This window comes from Morus notabilis, unplaced genomic scaffold, assembly GCF_000414095.1.
Source record: "Morus notabilis unplaced genomic scaffold, ASM41409v2 Scaffold184, whole genome shotgun sequence".
Lineage (NCBI taxonomy): Eukaryota > Viridiplantae > Streptophyta > Magnoliopsida > Rosales > Moraceae > Morus > Morus notabilis.
The window spans coordinates 677,347-701,169 of NW_010387636.1; the positions used below are offsets into that span (position 1 = coordinate 677,347).

Genomic DNA, 23,823 nt, shown 5'->3' on the forward strand with positions numbered 1-23,823 from the left:
AAGAAAGGAAAAGAAAAAAAAAGAAAAGGAAAGAAAAGAAAAGAAAAATAAAAGAAAATGACATGTGTAAAGTATAACAGTCCAGAAATGCGCTCATACACACCTCTGGATTAAATAAATTACTATGAATAATTTAATTACCTTAGAATTATTTAAACTCAATTAATTAAATCAGATTAGGCACACTAATAATCTCAGTTACCTTAATTAATCTCAATTAATTCTTCAGGGTGTTACAACAATAAACACTCGAATTTCCACAAATACCAACGCATGCACGATGTGGAATTTTTAGAGAAAATTTTTTTTTTCTTCCTCTCTCTCTTGAGAATTTCGGCCAGCCTTAACCCTTAGGGCTGAAAAATTGTTTCCAAAATTTCTATAAAGAAATTTCGGCTACCTCTAAAATTAGGGTAAAAAACCATTCCGAAAATTGTCTCAAAAATAGTATTTATAGAGTGGAGGTCAAACTTCTAGAAAGAATCCAATCTCTATCTCCAATTTGAATTTCGAACCAAAATTATCCTCTATCCCTTATCCCTTGTGGCTGGCCATGCTAGGGGTTCCTATCCCTATGTGTGGCGCCAATACTAGATAGGGAAGGAAGAGAAAATCATCCTTTATCCTGTAGTCCAATTTTGACTCAAATTCAAATTTCAATTTAAGTCAAACTTAAATTAATTTGAATTCTAAATTGAACAACTTATCAAATAAGTTTAAATGGATAAATCTAGATGTGTTCAAATTCAAATTTAAATAATCACATTATTTAAATAATAATTAATTCTCAATTAATTATTTTCGAGTATTTAATTTTATAATTCCGTAATTCTAAAATTCCCATTTTGCCCTCTGTGTCTGGCAGAATTACTAGGACGACGCGGGGACTAATGGACCTATAATCCCGAGCTCCAATAAAATTAATAATCAATTAAACACTTTAATTAATTAATTAATTCTATTAATTCCAATAGTTACTCCACTATAAACTTGGAATTGCACTCTCGAAATTATAGATATAAATTACTTCTAAACTGTGAAGTGTCCATTTGATATAGTCATTGCATATAGATCAATCCTCCATAAATAATTCATAATTAGAGCAAGGTAAAATCCGTTAACCTCTCTAATTATTTCTTTATCCTTGAGTACCATTGATTCTCTAATGGACAGTGATTCATAAAACACATTCATGAATCGGAGCTCCTACTGGTCCAAGTACCGAATCAACCCTCAAGAGAATTATTTATCTACTTCTTTCTTAAGAAGGAATGGATTCCATCTCGTGTAATAACATTCCCGGCTACCTACTTCATCATGTCTCCAAAATACAAGGAATAGGATTCAGGATCTCAGAATCCGTACCGAGTAAATCAAAAGACACAAATCCATAAATAGGAGTTTGTTAAGAACTCAGGATTAAGATCATTCTATATATGACCATCGGTAGACTCAATTAGAATTTCTATACTTAACGGAAATTATTAGAAATTCATATTGTGTCTGTGTCCTTGTTCCACATAACCTCATTATGCGAAATCCACTCATTCAATATCTCGCCATATCAACAGTGCGGATAACACCGTTCCATTCTAAATGGGAATGACATGTATTAATAATGTTTTAATTAAAGATTCCAAACTTTAATTAAATTCATTATGAACATTGCTTTTTGATTATTATCCTCAAACATTATCCTCTCGTATATAACACTTATATACAATGTTTAAGGTTACATAAATAATCATGAAATTTTCATTGATATTCATAAAATATTCATAAATATATGCACATAAAATAATGAATAAACTCTTTTATTAAATAAATAATAAATATCCTATTACATCTCATGCTTCTAGGACACCATTCCCAACACAAACTTAATTATAAAGTCGTTTGTGAAACTTGAATTTGAGTCAACACACACTAATAGGAAACAATTAGACATAATTGAACTTGATTTGTTTTAAGAATGAGGATTGTGTGCTAAAACTTTGTTTTGTGACAATGTTAGTTGAAGGATCAGATTAAAAGCTTTGAGGAAAGCGGAGGCTAGGATAACGAAAGGCTAGCCCAGGTTTGATATCCGAGAGGTAGGATATTCTTGTCTATATCCTTGATAACCACGATTTAACTGGTTTTGGCCTATGAAAATGTTTTAGAACAAAACATGTTTAAATAAAATGATTTTAAAAGAAATAGCATGAATAATGCTATTGGGTTTCCAATAATTTGGAAATGAGATTTTAAAGAGTTTTCTTTCTTAAAATGAAATATTTTAAGAAATGATAAAATGCATGGTGGCCACAGAGATCATGATATGGGAATCGTTTCCTTGGGGGCAGATTCTAAAATCCGCACAGTCCACTTCTTGCTCAGTGGTGTTATTATGGCTCTGCATATTTTCATTATACATATATTTTACTACTATTATGTGAGTATTTCTTTTTCTATAACGGATGATCGGTTCGGGGTGTATGTCTTCAGACCGTGAATACTTTTATTTACAATGTTTTATAAAATTATATCCTACTGGGTTTTCCGCTTATTTTTCTTCTGATTTCAATGTTTTAAACCCTCCTTTCAGAGTTAGCGGTTTAGATTTACAGCATGTCGCGTGGATGCTAATGGATTGAAGGCGCGAGATTCGAAGTGGTTAGTTTGTTTCGAATTTACAGTTTTTAATTCTGTGATGTATTGTATTTCTGTATATAATATGTATTAGTCTACATTGTCCCAAAGTTGTATTATTTTCCTTGAATTTTATGGACTGTTTTAAATATTGTTTGTAAAAGAAAGACTCTGGAGCAATATATTTTAATATCTATTTTGGTATTTGTATATTTTATTTTATTTTCATGGATTTTCCTTAATTAATCTAGTTTAATTAAGTTAAATTTTTAATTAAACTCCAATAATCACGGCCCTATCCTTGGGGTCGTGACAGAGAAAGAAACAAAAAATAATGGGTAAAATGTAAAAAAAAAAAAAAAAAAAAAAAAGGAAAAAAGGTAAGAAAGAAATTAAAAGAAAAAATGGGAGGGGAGGGGCACATTAGAAAGAAAAAAATATATTTATAAAAGTGAAAACTACTTATGATTTGTTTGATTCAACGATTTAAATTGTTACTTTAATTGAAATTGTGGTGATTTTAATTGTGATTGAAATTGGCGTTTGAATACACAAATAAACTGTATATTTATAAAAGTGAAAACTACTTATGATTTGTTTGATTCAACGATTTAAATTGTTACTTTAATTGAAATTGTTGTGATTTTAATTGTGATTGAAATTGGCGTTTGAATACACAAATAAACTGTAATTTGAATTGAGAATAAAATCGGAACTGTGTTGGATAAAGTGTTGAAAACCGTCATTAAAGTTTTTTAACAAATCTTATAAAACCTCACACTAAAAAATATGCAATATGGATTAGGTTATGTTACTCTATTCATTATAAACACATTTAAAAAAAAAATCATTCCAATCGGAATTAAAACGAATAAGTTATGACATTTTTAAACTTGAAGTTGAGGGAGAGAGAAAAAATAAAATCTGAATTGTTTTAATTGTAAAAAACAGTTCAGATTGTTAGAATTTAGGAAGTGAATTCTGTAATTAAGAGTTTGAACCATTGTTAATGATTTGAATTGACCCCATTTAACTATCTGCCCAACATCAATTTGAACCTTGAACAACAATCCAAATTGATTTGTAGGGTTAGGATTGCTGTAACAAACAAGGGCTTAATACATGTAAGAAGTAAAAAGGTTTTTACAGAGGCACATTTTGAAAGGAAAAAAAAAGCATATATACAAGTGTCAAAACAATTTATCTAAGCAAGTAAGAGATAAAATATTAAAGATATTTACTGAGACACATTTGAAGGAAAAAATATTTTAACAGACAGCAGCCTTCAAACGGCAAAGAGGAATCCCACGATGTCAGCGACAAGAAATCCAGCCATTAAACGGCCTCCATTCAATCAGTGACGAAGTCAGAAAAAAATTCCGGAAGGGTGGGGTGGGGGGCTTGAATTAAGCTTAAATTTTAAACTAAATTAATTGTACAATAGAGTATTATTAGAAGTAAAAATTAAGAGTGTAAATGAAAAAATTTCAAATATTCTACATAAAATATCAAGTTAGTACATTTTAAAGGAGTAAAATAATATAAATTTTATATAAGTTTAATATCAAACTTACGGATATAAATAAAAACTTTAAAAAACATAGCACAAAAAAAAAATAATAATGTTTTTTTTTTTTAAAGAATAGTAAGGAAGCTAGTTGGGTCCGGGGGCTGCAGCCCCCTCTGGGCCTATGCTAGCTTCGTCCCTGCGTCAATCATACTGCCATCATCATCAGTCTGTGGTCTTCATGATTGTGAAGACGCATTGATGATTTTGTAAGTAGACACATTTCAATGATTTTGTAAGTAGACACGTTTCAATGATTTTGTAAGTAAACACATTATTAGATGACCCTTCCTCACTTTTTTTCCCTTTAATGCAAAGTAAACATGCCCTAAATATGAATTGGGGACTTAGTTTCCAAAAGAAAAGGATTGGGAACTAAAGTGGTCACTTACTAAAAAGTTGGGGACTATTGTGCCAGTTCTGAAGTTTAAAACTCCACATGCACAACTTGTCAGTATGCAAAATATTTTATGAGGAAAATAAAGATAACCACGGAAAAAAATAATAATAATTCAGTACTTGCAAGTAGCAAGCATTGTGTTCACACTAACTGATCAAATGCATAACTATTTACTGGAGGGAGAAGTCAGCCTATTTTCCTCTGAATCGTGCTTTGATGCAGCATCTCCACCCATCAATTCTTGAAATCCTTCAACCTTCACGGGTGGAGCCCTAACAACACCCATATTCCTGCAAATACAAGGGATATTTCAAAATTTGGATGAATGATTATACATGTTAACCAGTGGTGACTTTATTATACTAGAAGATCTAATTCCTTACTGTGACTGCATTTGAGGGATTTGCCCCGAAGCCATCTGTCTAAATTGATTATTGGATTGACCATGGACGTTTGACATTGTGTAATTTGACATGGCAGCCATTTGCTGCCTATAATGCATCTGAGAAATTCTATTGTTGAAATTGTTTAAGGAATTGCTATCCATTGGCAGTTCTGATGGTTGTTCAATCTTGACCTGAACCAAGGGTCTATCCTTGTCCACATCCATGCCAGAGCGAGGAGTAGATGGCTGACGTCTACGCATCCGCTCTAACTGCTGCTGTTGCTGCTGCTGCAATTGTTGCTGTTGCTGCTGCTGCAGTTGTTGTTGCTGCAGTTGTTGCTGCTGTTGCTGTTGCAGTTGTTGCTGCTGCTGATGATGTTGCTGTTGCTGCTGCTGAAAAGCCATATTTTGGGAGTGGACAAATTGCTGCATCTGGGGATGCATTTGTCTGGACATCTGTGGTTCCGCCACAAAATCAGTTGCTACTTCATAATTCATACTAAAGCAAAGGCCATGATAAAAAAAAATAAATAAAAAAAAAATAAAAAAAAAAACCCCAAATTCTCCAAATCTTTGGAGCTATTTCAGATATCTATACAACATTTGCATTAAGAAAAAGAAAAGGCAGACCATAGTTAGCACACATTGCAACAAACACATATCCCCCCATAATACAGTATCTTGTGCAAGGATGAGGGGACTAGGGATTTAGGACAAACACCGAATAGCTTATTGGCATTCATTTCCAAACCAAAGCCAGAACGTTCTAATCATATTGACCAATAAGCAATTCTTGCAAATGATTCATTTAAGCATAACTATCAACTTATAGTTATTACAAAGATTAGAACCAACACTTGACAAATTACAAAACTGATATTGGGAGGTGAACATACTTGCTGCTGTAGTCGAAGGGCAGCCTGGGCTTGCGACATCATCTGCGACTGTATCCCATGAACTTGAGATTGACTCTGTTGAACAGAAGTCCTGGAGCCATCCTTGACATGCTCCACAAGAGATCCAAAATCACTAGTGGGAATACAAAGAGAGAAAGACATAAATAAGATAGTGACCTATAAGGTAGCTTAAACCATATAGATCTACATAACTAATAGGCATATGCAGCCGCAACAAAAGGTTTTCATAATAGAACAAAATGGAAATCATCAAAATTCAAACACCTAATTCCTTCGACTTACCAGTTGTGATTGCATACAACCCCGTCACATATATTCCAGTATTGGGTTGGTCTAATTTTAATATAGTTCAAAAAACACATCTTCTTTAATGAACTTAGCAATGTCGAGCTAATCAGATTAATGGTAAGGTAATTAGTAACAGTTCATGATGTGACAATATCCAGGTCTTATTGCAGTTACCCTCTTTGCCTTCCACATCCACAATTACCAAAGTTATCAAAAGATATAAACGTCATGATCTAGAGAATAAATTAGGTTTCAAAGAATTATATATACGCATATGATTGAGCAACAGCAGAAACTCACCATTTCAACCGTTGAAGGAACATCTTAAGAAGCTCAACAGCTGTGCACTGCTTTCTGTAACTATCGGAAAGAACTTTTAAGATGCGGCCAAGCTCAGTGATATGACAAGACATCAACTGAGAGAATACTTCGACTGGGACTTCAGTAGAACCTTCGAACCCAATACTTGCCAGCATTCGGGCTATCACCTTTTGAGACAACTCTAATGCTTGCTCTTGACCAAGACATTTCTTGTTTACTACAGACCCATTTTTTACATGATGTACATTTCCTCCATGTTCCATGCCAAGGAAAGGATTGATACCAAACCTCTCAATCATAACAGGACTCTTAGTCATAACCCGAGGTAAGCCATCAAGAACTCCATAAAACTCAATTTTCCGTCTCTCTTCCACTCTATTAGCAACTGAGAGAGCACTATCAGGAACACTGTTCAATGTAAACATGATTTCTGGAAAAAATGTTGACTCGTCATCATCTGAGTTAATGGCATCTGAAATTGAATTTGGTCGCATGTATGACGAATTTTCTAGGACAGGATTTCCATAGCCCATATATTGATCTTCCTTATATGCTACACGTCTTTTCTTATGCTTCTCCAGAAGTTTTATATAAGCACACATCTCCTCCGGTGAGCGTTTATCCGGCTCTTGGTCCCCAAGTGACAACCTATAGGGTCTACTAGTTCTGTAATTCTCAATAAATTGATTATACCATGTTTCAGGCAAAACATCATTCCTAAACATCTGATGGACATTATCAATTTCAGATTCCCCATATCCTGATCCAACCCCAAATGATGCTTTTGATTGTATCTGGAAATGTAGCCAATAACGTTAGCCAGCCCCGAAAAGCAGGTACGAGAAAAAGGAACTAACAAAAACCTTAGCTGATCAATGCCGTGTAATTTTAAAGATAACAGAATGTGGAAGCAGAGGTATAACTATAAATCAACGCTTGAATCAAAGTTAATCATAAAATCAAAGAAAATCAAATTTTGAACTGTAACATTCTTAACATCACAGTATTAGGGTTTAATTAAAACAGTGAAATTCAAGGCACAGAACCTTAGATGATGCCGTATTGGAAGAAACATCTGAAGAAGAATTCTCTAGGGTAAAGTAAACATCGTCACCATGCAAGTTCAAATCTGCAACAAGAACCATACTAATCAGAAAAACCACACAATTTTTCATCTCAAAAGCCAAGAAAAAACAAAAAAAGAAATGCTCACAATTTGGATTAAGCTTGGAAATAGCGACGGACGAACGAGACGCCGACGAAGAAGAAGAAGAAGAAGAAGAAGAAGAAGAGGGATTTGAGCGGAGGAAGAGGGAGACGCTGGCTTTGTCAAAAAGGAGTGCTCGGACCCTCAGTTGGAGATGGATTTGAGCCCTAGATTTGGTTCCATCGACTCTCATGAAGGCTTCCCATGTCGTCGGCGAATTGAGATAAGGGGCGAAATTGCCGTAGCAGGAATCGCCGAGCCATTTCCGCCATACGCCGCAAGTCTCGAGTTTCCGAGCGAGCTCGAAGCCTCGACCGTCGTCGCCGAGTAGAGCCATGGACGACGACCGACAGTTGACTTCTGAGAGGGAACAGCCGGACTGGAATTCTTATTACAATGCGAGTATGCGACGCAAGGGAAATAACCTCGGAAAATTATTTGATTTTATTTCTTTTATTCAGTTTAAGTTAACTACTGAGATTTTCTTTTCCTTATCGTATCATATTTTGTCACATTTGTTTTGTTTTTTTTTTTTTTACTTACTCGATCGAATCATATCCTAAGTCTAGTCTTGAAACTTCGCCCGCGGCCCAAAAATTTTCGGGCACGGTGGGCAGGCACTATTCACTGTCCATCCGATCATTTTTTTAGGTTTGAGCTCGGGTAGTTTGAGAAAAAATCATTCTCGATAATCCACCGTCGGTGGAGAAGTTGAGATCGTTGTTCGCCGGCTTTTTTTTAAAATTTTCCCACGTAACTTGATTTTACCTGAATTTTTTTGATCGTTAGCCAAATTATGAACACAACGGCTCTTTTTTGCCCAATCTGACCGCCGCCCGACTTGCCGGACTCCAACGGCTCTTTTTCTTACCGTTGCCCGAATTTGCCCGAACCCGACCTGACCGCCCGAATTTGTGTTACCGTTGGAACCAAATTTTTTAGGGAAATTTTTTTTTTTCAAGCCAAAACATTTCCTATAAATACCCCCCATCCCCTAACCATTTTTTTCACCCAAAAACTCTCATCCTCTCTTAATTTCTCTCAATCTCTCTCAAATCTCTCTTAATCTCTTTTAAATCTCTCTTAATCTCGCTTAAATCTCTCTCGATTTCTCTTAATCTCTCTCAAAGGGCCCTCAATCTCTCTTATTTTTCATAATGACTTCTTCTGTTTATGGTGGTGATATTCTCATTGATGCATAATTCAACATCGAAGAAGGGCAATTTTCAAATGTTTTTCAAACGTAGGAATCGCAAACTACTGAAATAGTTGCTGAGGATGTAACGACCGGGAAGATTTTAGGTCTAATCCGGATAGTCCGGTATTTGACTGAAATTCTCTCCGGAACAGAATGTAGAAGATTTTCAGGTTGCTCAAGGAAATATTATGTAGAAATTTTATTTACGAGGTAAAATTTTCTGAAAAGTGTAAAGTTATAGTATGAATATTTTTACAGAGAAATTCGTAAATATCAGTTGTGAATAGTAAAATATCGGTTAAAAGTTAGAAATTTTAGCGGGTATATTTTAGTTATTAAAAACTAAAATATTTGGTAAGTGACCAAATGACTAGTTAGAAGTATAAATATTATGAGTAAGAAAAACAGCAAAAATTCCTGAAACAGGATTTTTCCGAGTCAGTTAAAGCGGGAAACTGCCTAAAAACCAGTACCGCGAGGGTACGCATTTTTTTGGACCAAAATTTACTTATTTTCATCAGTTTCGGAGGAAAAAAAATTAGAGAACTGTGACTGAAGACGGCCATTACTTTTGATCCAGATATCGTTGTTGCGCCTATAATATACCAAATCGAAGCTCTTTTCAAGCTCTACAAAGGTGGTAAGGCGTAGCCTGCAACCAAATTTTTTGGGCCAAAATTCACTTGTTTTCATCAGTTTCGGAGGAAAAAAAATCAGAGAACTCTGCCTGAAGACGGCTATAACGTTTGATCCAGAAATCGTTACTGGTCCTATAATATACCAAATCGAAGCTCTTTTCGAGCTCTACAAACTTGGCAGGGCGTAGCCCACCAACCCAATTTTTTGGGCAAAATTCACTTGTTTTCATCAGTTTCAGAGGAAAAAAAATTGGAGAATTGTGACTGAAGACAGCCATAATTTTTGATCCAGAAATCGTTGCTGCGCCTATAATATACCAAATCGAAGCTCTTTTCGAGCTCTACAACTGTGGAAGGGCGTAGCCTGCCAACCTAGTTTTTTGGGCCAAAATTCACTTGTTTTCATTAGTTTCGGAGGTAAAAAAATCAGAGAACTGTGACTGAAGATGGCCATAACTTTTGATCCAAAAATCGTTGCTGGGCCTATAATATAGCAAATCGAAGCCCTTTTCAAGCTCTACAAGCATGGTAGTGCGTAGCCCGCCAACCCAATTTTTTGGGCCAAAATTCACTTGTTTTCATCAGTTTCGGAGAAAAAAAAATTGGAGAACTGTGACTGAAGACGGCCATAACTTTAAATCCAGAAATCGTCGCTGGGCCTATATTATACCAAATTGAAGCTCTATTCGAGCTCTACAACGATGGTAGGGCGTAGCCTGCCAATCCAATTTTATTAGCCAAAATTCACTTGTTTTCATCAATTTTGGAGGAAAAAAAATCGGAGAACTGTGATTGAAGACGGTCATAACTTTTGATCTAGAAATCGTTGCTGGGCCTATAATATACCAAATCGAAGCTCTTTTAGTGCTCTATAAACATGGCAGGGCGTAGCCTGCCAACCCAATTTTTTGGGCCAAAATTTACTTGTTTTCATCAGTTTCGGAGGGAAACAAATCGGAGAACTGGGACAGAAGACGGCCATAACTTTTGATCTAGAAATCATTGCGGAGCATATAATATACCAAATTGAAGCTCTTTTTGAGCTCTATAAACCTGGCAGGGCGTAGCCTGGCAACCCAATTTTTTAGGCAAAAATTCACTTGTTTTCAGCAATTTCAGAGGAAAAAAAATCAAAGAACTGTGATTTAAGACGGCCATAACTTTTGATCCAGAAATCGTTGCTGGGCCTATAATATACCAAATCGAAGCTTTTTTTGAGCTCTAAAAACGTGGCAGGGCATAGCCCGCCGACCCAATTTTTTGGGCCAATATTCACTTATTTTCATCAGTTTCGGAGGAAAACAAATCGGAGAACTGTGACTGAAGACGGCCATAACCTTTGAACCAGAAATCGTTGCTGGGCCTATAATTTGTAAAATCGAAGCGCTTTTCGAGCTCTACAAATGTGGTAGGGCGTAGCCCGCCAACCATTTTTTGGGCCAAAATTCACTTGATTTCATCAGTTTCAAAGGAAAAAATATCGGAGAATTGTGACTGAAGACGGCGATAACTTTTGATCCAGAAATCGTTGCTGGGCCTATAATATACCAAATCAAAGCTCTTTTTGTGCTCTACAAACGTGGCAGGGCGTAGCCCGCAGACCCGATTTTTTGGGCCAAAATTTACTTGTTTTCATCAGTTTCGGAGGGAAACAAATCAGAGAACTGGGACAGAAGACGGCCATAACTTTTGATCCAGAAATCATTGCGGAGCATATAATATACCAAATCGAAACTCTTTTTGAGCTCTATAAACCTGGCAACGCAATTTTTTAGGCAAAAATTCACTTGTTTTCAGCAATTTCAGTGGAAAAAAAAAATCAAAGAACTGTGATTTAAGACGGCCATAACTTTTGATCCAGAAATCGTTGCTGGGCCTATAATATACCAAATCGAAGCTTTTTTCGAGCTCTAAAAACGTGGAAGGGCATAGCCCGCCGACCCAATTTTTTGGACCAATATTCACTTGTTTTCATCAGTTTCGGAGGAAAACTAATCGGAGAACTGTGACTGAAGACGGCCATAACCTTTGAACCAGAAATCGTTGCTGGGCCTATAATTTATAAAATCGAAGCGCTTTTCGAGCTCTACAAATGTGGCAGGGCGTAGCCCGCCAACCATTTTTTGGGCCAAAATTCACTTGATTTCATCAGTTTCGGAGGAAAAAATATCGGAGAACTGTGACTGAAGACGACGATAACTTTTGATCCAGAAATCATTGCTGGGCCTATAATATACCAAATCAAAGCTCTTTTTGTGCTCTACAAACGTGGCAGGGCGTAGCCCGCAGACCCGATTTTTTGGGCCAAAATTTACTTGTTTTCATCAGTTTCGGCGAGAAAAAAATCAGAGAACTGTGACTAAAGAGGGCCATAAGTTTTGATCCAGAAATCGTTGCTGGGCCTATAATATGCCAAATCGAAGCTTTTTTCGAACTCAATAAACATGATAAGGCATAGCCCGCCATCCCAACTTTTTGGGCCAAAATTCACTTGTTTCCGTCACTTTCGGAGGAAAAAAAATCGGAGAACTATGACATAAGACGGCCATAACTTTTTATCCAGAAATCGTTGCTGGGCTTGAAATATACCAAATTGAAGCTCTTTTCGAGCTCTAGAAACGTCGCAGGGCGTAGCCAGCCAACGCAATTTTTTGGGGAAAAATTCACCTGTTTTCATCAGTTTCAGAGGAAAAATATCGGAGAACTGTGACTGAAGATGGCCATAACGTTTGATCTAGAAATCGTTGTTGGGCCTATAATATACCAAATCGAAGCGCTTTTCGAGATCTACAAATGTGGTATGGCGTCACCCGCCAATCCATTTTTTGGGGCCAAAATTCACTTGTTTTCATCAGTTTTGGAGGTAAAAAAATTGGAGAACTGTGATTGAAGACGGCCGTAACTTTGGATCCAGAAATCGTTTCTCGGCCTAGAAAATAATAAATCAATGCCCATTTCGTGCTCTACAAACGTGGCAGGGCGTAGCCCGCCAACCCAATTTTTTGTGCCAAAATTTACTTGTTTACATCAATTTCGGCGGCAAAAAAATCAGAGAACTGTGACTAAAGACGGCGATAACTTTTGATCCAGAAATCGTTACTGGGCCTGTAATATACCAAATCGAAGCTCTTTTCGAGCTCTAGAAACGTGGTAGGGCGTAGCCAACCCATTTTTTTGGGCCAAAATTCACTTGTTTTCATCAGTTTCGGAGGAAAACAATTTGAAGAACTGTGATTGAAGACGGCCATAACTTTTGATCCAGAAATCGTTGCTCGGCCTATAATATACCAAATCGAAGCTCTTTTCGAGCTCTAAAAACGTGACACGGCATAGCCTGCCAAACGAATATTTTGGGCCAAAATTCACTTGTTTTCATCAGTTTCGGAGGAAAACAATTTGAAGAACTGTGATTGAAGACGGCCATAACTTTTGATCCAGAAATCGTTGTTGGGCCTATAATATACCAAATCGAAGTTCTTTTCGAGCTCTATAAGCGTGGTAGGGCATAGCCCACCTACCCAAATTTTTGGGCCAAAATTCACCTGTTTTCATCAGTTTCGAGGAAAAAAAATCAAAGAACTGTGACTGAAGACGGCCATAACTTTTGATCTAGAAATTGTTGCTGGGCCTATAATATGCCAAATGGAAGCTCTTTTCGAGCTCTATAAATGTGACAGGGCATAGCCAGACATCCCAATTTTTAGGGTAAAAATTCACTTGTTTTCATCAGTTTCGGAGGAAAACAAATCGGAGAACTGTGACTGAAGACGACCATAACTTTTGATCCAGAAATCATTGTTCGGCCTGTAATATACCAAATCGAAGCTCTTTTCGAGCTCTAGAAACTTGGCAGCCGTAGACCACCAACCCATTTTTTGGGGCCAAAAGTCACTTGTTTTCATCAGTTTCGGAGGAAAAAAAATTGGAGAACAGTGACTGAAGACGGCCATAACTTTTGATCCAGAAATCGTTGCTGGGCGTATAATATACCAAATCAAAGCACTTTTCGTGCTCTACAAACATGGCAGGGCGTAGCCCACCAACCCAATTTTTGGGGCCAAAATTTACTTGTTTTCATCAGTTTCAGCTGGAAAAAAATCAGAGAACTATGACTGAAGACGGCCATAATTTTTGATCCAGAAATCATTGCTAGGCCTATAATATACCAAATCGAAGCTATTTTTGAGCTCTATAAATGTGGCAGGGGATAGCCCACCAACACAATTTTTTGGGCCACAATTCGCTTTTTTTCATTAGTTTCGGAGGAAAAAAAATCGAAGAACTATGATTGAAGACAACCATTACTTTTGATCCAGAAATCGTTGCTGGGCCTATAATATACTAAATCGAAGCTCTTTTTGAGCTCTACAAACGTGGCAGGGCGTAGCCCGCCAACCCATTTTTTGGGGCCAAAATTCACTTATTTTCATCAGTTTCGGAGGAAAAAAAATTGGAGAACTGTGACTGCAGGCGCCCATAATTTTTTATCCAGAAATCGTTGCTAGGCCGATAATATACTAAATCGAAGCTCTTTGCGAGCTCTATAAACGTGGAGGGGCGTAGCCAGCGAACCCAATTTTTTGGGCAAAAATTTACTTGTTTTCTTCAGTTTCGGAGGAAAAAAAATAAGAGAACTGTGACTGAATACGGTCATAACTTTTTATCCATGAATTTTTCCTGGGCCTATAATATACCAAATCGAAGCACATTTCGAGCTCTACAAACGTGGCTGGTTGTAGCCCGCCAACCCAATTTTTTGAGCCAAAGTTCCCTTGTTTTCATCAGATTCGGAGGAAAAAAATCGGAGAACTGTGACTGAAGACAGCCATAACTTTTGATCCACAAATCATTGCCGGGCCTATAATATACCAAATTGAAGCTCTTTTCCTGCCAACCCAATTTGTTTTGCCAAAATTCACTTATTATCATCAGTTTCAAACGAAAAAATATCAGAGAACTGTGACTGAAGGCAACCATAATTTTTGATCCAGAAATCATTGCTGGGCTTATAATATACCAAATCGAAGCTCTTTTCGTGCTCTATAAACGTGGCTGGGCGTAGCCCGCTAACCCAATTTTTTGGGGCAAAATTCACTCATTTTCATCAGTTTCAGAGGAAAAAAATCAGAGAACTGTGTCTAGAGATGGCCATAAGTTTTGATCCAGAAAGCGTTGCTGGGCCTATAATATACCAAATCGAAGCTCTTTTTGAGCTCTACAAACATGGCCAGGCGTAGCTGGCCAACCCATTTTTTGGGGCCAAAATTCACTTGTTTTCATCAGTTTCGGAGGAAAAAAAATAGAAGAACACTAACTGAACACGGCTATAACTTTTGATCCAGAAATCGTTGCGGGGCCTATAATATACCAAATTGAAGCTCTTTTCGAGCTCTACAAACATGGCTGGGTGTAGGCCGTGAATCTAATTTTTTAGGGCACAAATTCACTTGTTTTCATCTGTTTCGGAGGAAAAAAATCAGAGAACTGTGACTGAAGACGGCCATAATTTTTGATCCAGAAATCGTTGCTGCGCTTATAATATACCAAATCGAAGCTCCTTTTAAGCTTTACAAACATGGCTGGGCGTAGCCTGCCAACCACATTTTTGGGGCCAAAATTTGCTTGTTTTATCAGTTTCGGAGCAAAAAAAATCGGAGAACTGTGACTAAAGACGACCATTACTTTTCATCCAGAAATCGTTGATGGGCCTGTAATATACCAAATTGAATCTCTTTTCGTGCTCTACAAACGTGGCAGGGCGGAGTCCGCGAACCGAATTTTTTGGGCCAAAATTAACTTATTTTCAACAGTTTTAGAGGAAGAAAAATTGAAGAACTGTGATAGAAGACAGCCATAACTTTTGATGCAGAAATCACTGCTGTGCTCTACTATACCAAATAGAAGCACTTTTCAAGCTCTACATACGTTGCCGGGCGTAGCCCGCCAACCCCATTTTTGGGGCCAAAATTCATTTGTTTTCATAAGTTTCGGAGGAAAAAAAATCAGAGAACTATGACTGAAGACGGCCATTACTTTTGATCCAGAAGTCGTTGCTGGGCCTATAATATACCAAATTGAAGCTCCTTTCGAGCTCTACAAACGTGGCAAGGTGTAGCCTTCAACCCAATTTCTGGGGCAAAAATTCACTTGTTTTCATCAGTTTCAGAGAAAAAAAATCGAAGAACTGTGACTAAAGACGGCCATAACTTTTCATCCAGAAATCGTGAAATCGTTGCTGAGCCTATAATATTCCAAATTGAAGCTCTTTTCGAGCTCTATAATTGTCGCAGGGCATAGCCCGCCAACCCAATTTGTTTGGCCAAAATTCACTTGTTTTCATCAGTTTTAAAGGAAAAAAACGGAGAACTGTGAATGAAGACAGCCATAACTTTTGATCCAGAAATATTACTGGGCCTCAAATATACCAAATCGAAGCTCTTTTTGAGCTCTATAAACGTGGCAGGGCATAGCCCACCGACCTAATTTTTTGTGCCAAAATTCAATTTTTTTCATCAGTTTCGTAGGAAAAAATATCGAAGAACTGTGACTGAAGACAGCCATAACTTTTGATCCAGAAATCGTTGCTGGGCTTATAATATACCAAATCGAAGCTCTTTTGGAGCTCTACAAAAGTGGAAGGCCGTAGCCCACCAACCCAATATTTGGGGCCAAAATTCACTTGTTTTCATCAGTTTTGGAGGAAAAAAAATCAGAGAACTATGACTGAAGACGGCCATAATTTTTGATCCAGAAATCGTTGCTGGGCCTATAATATACCAAATCAAAGCTCCTTTCAAGCTCTACAAACATGGCAGGGCGTAGCCCGCCAACCTCATTTTTGGGGCAAAAATTCGCTCGTTTTCATCAGTTTCGGAGCAAAAAAAATCAGAGAACTGTGACTAAAGACGGCCATTACTTTTCATCCAGAAATCGTTACTGGGCCTATCATATACCAAATCGATGCCCTTTTCGAGCTCTACAAACGTGGCAGGGCGGAGTCCGCGAACCGAATTTGTTGGGCCAAAATTCACTTGTTTTCATCAGTTTCAGAGGAAAAAAAATTGAAGAACTGTGACAGAAGACAGCCATAACTTTTGATCCAGAAGTCATTGCTTGGCCTATACGATACTAAATCGAAGCTCTTATTAAGCTCTACATATGTGGCCGGACGTAGCCCGCTAGCCCCATTTTTGGTGCTGATATTCACTTGTTTTCATCAGTTTCGGAGGAAAAAAAAATCAGAGAACTGTGACTGAAGACGGTCATTACTTTTGATCCAGAAATTGTTGTGGGGCCTATAATATACCAAATTAAAGCTCTTTTCGAGCTCTACAAGCGTGGCAGGGCGTATCCCACCAACCCAATTTTCGGGGCCAAAATTCACTTGTTTTCATCCGTTTCGGAAGAAAAAAATCAGAGAACTGTGACTGAAGACGGCCATTACTTTTGATCCAGAAATTGTTGTGGGGCCTATAATATACCAAATTAAAGCTTTTTTCGAGCTCTACAAGCGTGGTAGGGCGTAGCCCACCAACCTAATTTTCGGGGCCAAAATTCACTTGTTTTGATCAGTTTTGGAGGAAAAAAATCAGAGAACTATGACTGAAGACGGCCATTACTTTTGATCCAGAAATCATTGCTGGGCCTATAATATACCAGATCGCAGCTCTTTTCGAGCTCTACAAACGTGTCAAGCGTAGCCCGCGAACCCAATTTTTTGTGCTAAAATTCACTAGTTTTCATCAGTTTCGGAGCAAAAAAAATCGGATAGCTATGACTGAAGACGTGCATAACTTTTGATCCAGAAATTGTTGCTGGCCCTATAAAATACCAAACCGAAGCTCTTTTCGAGCTCTACAAACATGGCAGGGCGTAACCCACCAACCCATGTTTTCGAGCCAAAATTCACTTGTTTTCATCGGTTTCGATGGAAAAAAAATCGCAGAACTCTGAGTGACGATGGCCATAACTTTTGATCCAGAAATCGTTGCTAGGCCTATAATATCCAAAATCGAAGCTCTTTTTAACCTTTACAAATGTGGTGGGGCGTACACTGCCAATCCAATTTTTTGGGCCAAAATTCACATGTTTTCATCTGTTTTGGAGGAAAAAAAATCAGAGAACTATGACTGAAAACTGCCATAGCTTTTGATCCAGAAATCGTTGCAGGGCCTATAATATACCAAATTGAAGCTCTCTTCGATCTCTACAAACGTGGTAGGGCATAGCCCGCCAATCCAATTTTTTGTGCCAGAATTCAGTTGTTTTTATTAGTTTCAGAGGAAAAAAAATCAGAGAACTCTGCCTGAAGACGGCCATAACGTTTGATCCAGAAATCGTTACTGGTCCTATAATATACCAAATCGAAGCTCTTTTCGAGCTCTACAAACTTGGTAGGGCGTAGCCCACCAACCTAATTTTTTGGGCCAAAATTCACTTGTTTTCATTAGTTTCGGAGGAAAAAAAGTCGGAGAACTGTGACTGAAAAAGGCCATAACTTTTGATCCAGAAATCGTTGCTGGGCCAATAATATACCAAATCGAGGTTTTTTCGAGCTCTACAAACATAGTATGGCCTAGCCCGCCAACCCATTTTTTTGGGCCAAAATTCACTTGTTTTCATCAATTTCGGGGGAAAAAAATCAGAAAACTGTGACTGAAGACGACCATAACTTTTGATCCAGAAATCGTTGTTGGGCCTCTAATATAGCAAATTGAAGCTCCTTTCGAGCTCTACACACATGATCGGGCATAGCCTGCCAACCCAAATTTTGGGGTCAAAATTCACTTGTTTTCATCAGTTTCGGAGGAAAAAAAATCAGAGAACTGTGACTGAAGACGGCCATAACTTTTGATCCAGAAATCGTTGATGGGCCTATAATATACCAAATTGATGCTTCTTTCGAGGTCTACAAACATGGCTGGGCGTAGCCCGCCAACCTAAATTTTGGGGTCAAAATTCACTTGTTTTCATCAGTTTCGGAGGAAAAAAATCAGACAACTGTGACTAAAGACAGCCATAACTTTTGATCCAGAAATCGTTGCACAGCCTATAATATAGCAAATCGAAGTTCTTTTCGAGCTCTACAAACGTAGCATGGCCTAACGCACCAACCCATTTTTTTGGGCCAAAATTCCCTTATTTTCATCAGTTTCGGAGGAAAAACAATCAAAGAACTGTGACTGAAGATAGCCATAACTTTTGATCCAGAATCGTTGCTGGGCCTATAATATATCAAATCGAATATCCTTTCGAGCTCTACAAACGTGGCAGGGCATAGCCCGCCAACCCAATTTTTTGGGCTAAAATTCACTTGTTTTCATCAGTTTCGGAGGAAGAAAAAATCAGAGAACTGTGATTGAAGACGGCCATTAATTTTGATCCATAAATTGTTGCTGGGCCTATAATATGCCAAATCGATGCACTTTTTGAGCATACAAACGTGCTAGGGCGTAGCCCACGAAACCAATTTTTCGGCCAAAATTCACTTGTTTTCATCAGTTTCGGAGGAAAAAAAATTGAAGAAATGCGACGGAACACGGCCATAACTTTTGATCCAGAAATCGTTGCTGTGCCTATAATATACCAAATCGAAGCACTTTTCGAGCTCTACAAACATGGCAGGGCATAACTCGCCAATTCAATTGTTTGGACCAAAATTCACTTGTTTTCATTAGTTTTGGAGGAAAAAAAAATCAGAGAACTGTGACTGAAGACGGCCATAACTTTGATCCAGAAATTGTTGATGGGCCTATAATATACCAAATTGAAGCTCTTTTCGAGCTTTACAAACATGGCAAGGCGTAGCCCGCCAACCCTTTTTTTTGGGTTAAAAGTCACTTATTTTCATCAGTTTCGGAGGAAAAAAATCGGAGAATTTCTTTGTTTCCTCTCTACAGATGCTCTTCATTTTCTTTATGGTTTTCTCTGCTTTGTTGTGTTTTCGTTCTAAGTTTTTTCCCCATTTTATATTTCTGGGTTTTGTTGTGTTTTTTGTGGGGTTAACTTCAGTTTTTTTTCCTTTCGTAAATGGGTTAAGGTTTTGGTGGGGTTCATTTTGTTTTTTTTTTTTTTGCATGTTCTGTGCATTTTTTTCCCCTTCTTCCTTTTTTTCTTTTCGTAAGGTTTCTGTGAATCATTTTTTATGTTTGTTTTGTTTTGTAGTTTTATTTTTCATTTTTCTTTTTCTAGATCTGGCTTCGTTTTTTTTATTCGATTTTTTTATGTTCCTGGGTTTCGTTAGCCTCGGTGAAAGAGAGATGCAAGCGTAAAAGTAAAAATGAAAGAAGCAAGAAGCTTCTCGAGAATACTAAACAAAGACCACCGCAAAAAATGACGAAAATGGGCAGCAGAAAAACACAAAAATGGAAAAAAAAAATTGAGGACAAAATAATAAAAACAAATTCTAGAAGATAGAAACGACATTTTTCAGTAAACACGAATAGGACTAGGTCCCACCACCCACAGCTCAGCACTCTGCATTCTCTCTCACTCTCTGCAAGGACCGGGTCCCACCACCTAGACAACTCACCTACATTCACTCTCTCTCTATGCATAAATTTACTCGCAATGAGAAAAGAAAGGCAGAAACCTCACCAAGAGCAAGAGAGAGAAAAAGGGCAAATCGAAGGATAAGACAAAAAAACCCAAACAAAAACAAAAAAAAAAAAACAAATGAAGGATAAAACGGTAAAAATGGCTAAAAGGACACAAACAGTATAAAAAAGGCTTCAACAGAAAGGAATAGGGGCAAAATCGAAAAGTCACTATACTTAGAACAGTAACTTTCCTACCTCCTTTAGTAGTATGTATAACTAGCTGAGCACGCGCGCATTGCAGCGCGTATTAATTCTGAATTAGAAAAAATGTTGATAATTTTTATAGTTCATTTATATATAGATATGTCTGTAAAATATTTTTACAAAGAGTTATGTACATATGTCTGTAAAATATTTTTACAAAGAGTCGAGTTATTTACATATGTCTGTAAAATATTTTTACAAAGAGTTATTTACAATGTGTTTGAGGTTGTATACATGCTCCTTATCCTGTTTTTTTTTTAGCTACAAAATATAAATTTTGAAAAAAATCAGTATTGTTAATTATGGAAATTGGAAATGTTTTTAGTTAGAAGTAGTTACATTACCTAGTTCATTTGTGGGCATTTTCTGGATTATCTTGTTTCCTTTGGTTGAGAACTGAAACGATAGAAGGTTATTAAGATATGTAAAAGTTATAAACATTATGTTTTATTGATGAATAACGTAAATTAATATATATATATATATATGTGTGTGTGTGTGTGTTACCTTGTGTTTGATTTTTTTGGGTATGGTGCCGGTGGATGAATTGATGTTGTTGTTTTTTAGCGAGGGTTGAAATTGTAAAATATTATTTAGATATGAATAGAAAATAAAAATAAGACACAACAAAAGGGCAATCATAAGAAAATAAAGGAAATTTTTTGAATATTATAGTCATCAGCACAATGCAATACACAATATATCCAAAATTAATAACGGATATGAAGAAGAAATGGGCAATAGTTAGAAAAAGTACCTGTAACGCTATGAATATTGTCTTAAACAGAAAATATGAGCCAACGAAACATAGATGAAAGAGAGACAACTTAAAAGACTGAGTAGTAAGTAGGCCAAGATGAGACCAAACAGCCAAAAAGCCAAAATTGTTAGAGCAAGTAAATAGGGAGAAGAAATAAAATATCAAGACAGTTGTAATCAACAACTATAGACAATATCATATTTTAAAATAAAGATCTAGATGACCACAAATACATTGATCATAATTTCTGAACAAATTACATGGCAACAGATGTGTAAAAATAGATTGTAAGAATTACTGCCATATATTGAAACCAGTTAAGGATAACATATGTTAAGTGGAAATACAAACTAATATATATACTATTGTAAGATGAATAAAGAACACAGAAAAAGATAATCATATATCACTAAGATTTATTGACAATGAAAAGGAATAAATGTTTCTAAACACTATAAAAAACAACATAGATTGATTGCAATACAACAAAACAATATATGCAGTATCAACAACAAATATTAAGAGTATTTGGACAAAAATCATTAATAATACTTGAAATATTGTGAGTTGTGCCTTAAATAACCAATATCAGCCAACCAAATAAAACCCAAAGAGATAGGAATAAGACGATGGGGTAGTAAATAGGCCAAGGTAAAGTAGAGCAATAAATGATCAAGGGAGGAGCAGAAAAGGATAGATCTTAGGCGTGGAAGAGCAAACGTGAGATAATTTAAACAACAAATTAATATACAGCAACAACATTTTGCATATACAAAGAGCAAGATAACCAATAGCAATGTCACGCGTAATAGTTGGAAGTCGGTGCATGCAAGCTGCAAAGAAAAAAATTTCTTTGATTAAAGAAAATGATAGAAATGGCATGGGATTTAAAGCAGCAAAAGAGCAAAAAAAAAGGAAGAAAAAAAGAAAATCATAAGAAAAAAAGAAAAAAACAGAGGAAAAAGAAAAAAAACCCCAAACAATATTTAGTACAGAGAAAAATAAAATAGATGAAAAAAAGAGGGAGAGGATAAAAAAATATGCATTTTTTTTAGCAAATTTTGTACTTAGGGGTTGTTTGGTTGGGGGATTCGTACCTCGATTTGAATCATGGTTCATAGTTCGCTACAGTATTTTTCCTCACAAAAAATACACATAAATCAAAAATGGTTCTAATCTCATGATTCTAATCCATGAACCAAACGTCTCCTTAATGCTTCTGTAAAAAAAAAGACACAGATCAAGATAGAAGTACAAATGAGTATCTTAGGCATTACAGATCATCAACATAGATCAGAAAAAAGAATAAAAAATCCCCAAATCATTTAATGCTTCTTTAAAAAAAAATGACACAGATCAACATAAAAGTACAAATGAGTATCATAGGCATTATAGATCATCAACATAGATCAATAAAATCAATAAATGCAAAAGAGATTAATTTAAGCAGAAGTTGGATACACAATCAACAAATAGGAAGATCTATAGAGCAGAGAAAAAATATGACGTTTACCTATAGAAATCAGCCATGGCATAGATCTCTTTATGGGCAAATCAATGAGCTGTTAAAAGGAAGAAAACACTCAAAGAAGATTTGAGAATCATCAGTAAAAGAAAAAAAAATCCAAAACAGAAAATAGCAATAGATTTTAAGCAATTAAAAAAACATTAGTAGACCAATCATAACAGAAAATAAATCACCAACAGTGAGAAAATGCTCGCTTTCTATCTTCTTTGTGTGTTTCTTTTTGTTTTTTTTTTAAGAAGGAGAAAAATTGCATGGAACCCAAAATATGTACTACCGCAACACAGAAAAAAGCCAACCAAAGTCCCAAATCAAAACAACAAAAAAGCAGCAAAAGGAGATCAACAAAAGAAGAAGAAGAAGAAGAAATAGAAGAAGGAGAAGGGAAAAAAATAAAGGGGAAAAAAACAAACGATAGTTTAAGAGAGAAAGGGAAAAAAATACATATACACACCGGCAAAATTGCATAAAAATCCCAAACAAAATCTGTAATAACAAACCTCCACCGAAAAATCTAAAAAACCAAAATCAAGCAAAGTATAAAAGGGAAAATCATTAACTTAAGAATACAAATCAGCATCTTAAATGTTATAAATTATTACCAATAAATCAATATCCATTACTCTCTTTTTCAAATTTTTTGCATGTTTCAGAAAATAATAACGTAACATGAAAAAATCCCCCCCCCCCCCCCCCCACTCCTTGCCCATCCCAAACGAAAAAAACCACCCCTCTCCAAATTGTGTGCATATTCCAAAGGATAAAAACCACGGGAAAATAAAATCACAGACTCATTTAATGCTTCTACAATAAAAAGGAAACAAATCATCCATCTAATAGTACAAACCAATATTGTAGGCGTCACAAATCAGCACTACAGAAATGCAAAGCAAATTAATCAAACCAAAACTCAGATCCTAAATCAGGAAACATCAAAATCTGCAAAGGAATGAAAAAATCTACACTCCCACTGTAAAAATCAGCCACAAACAAAACACACAATCATTAGCAAACAGATACACATTCCAAAAAACAAATAAGAAAAAAATTATAACCAAGCTTCAAAATTATCATGACTAAATAAATTTTTAAGAACATAGCAAAAGGACAATAATTTATTTAACCAAAAAAAAATATTACACAAAACCTACAACAATAATTGGACGGAGAACATAGAAAAAGAT

The 23,823-nt window shown here is 36.3% G+C and overlaps 1 protein-coding gene across 1 annotated transcript; it reads right to left on the bottom strand.

Moving 5' to 3' along the window:
* Positions 1 to 4,489: 4,489 nt before the first annotated feature.
* LOC21409427 lies at positions 4,490 to 8,155 on the bottom strand. The gene is made up of 6 exons (XM_010115148.2): positions 7,723 to 8,155; positions 7,556 to 7,638; positions 6,489 to 7,303; positions 5,880 to 6,012; positions 4,982 to 5,439; positions 4,490 to 4,888 (listed from the first exon to the last, which is right to left on the bottom strand). Exons 1-6 carry the CDS (start codon positions 8,051 to 8,053, stop codon positions 4,765 to 4,767), a joined length of 1,944 nt encoding a protein of 647 aa, XP_010113450.1. The 5' UTR covers positions 8,054 to 8,155; the 3' UTR covers positions 4,490 to 4,764.
* Between the last annotated feature and the right edge of the window lie 15,668 nt (positions 8,156 to 23,823).

What these genes read in the sequence shown, in the direction of transcription:
- LOC21409427 (XM_010115148.2), bottom strand. Translation starts at nt 8,053, where the DNA reads ATGGCTCTACTCGGCGACGACGGTCGAGGCTTCGAGCTCGCTCGGAAA. An exon ending in CCAATACGGCATCATCTAAG is followed by an intron (nt 7,304 to 7,555) that starts GTTCTGTGCCTT and finishes CTACATTTCCAG; the next exon opens with ATACAATCAAAAGCATCATT. An exon ending in ATCCCTCAAATGCAGTCACA is followed by an intron (nt 4,889 to 4,981) that starts GTAAGGAATTAG and finishes TTGTATTTGCAG; the next exon opens with GAATATGGGTGTTGTTAGGG.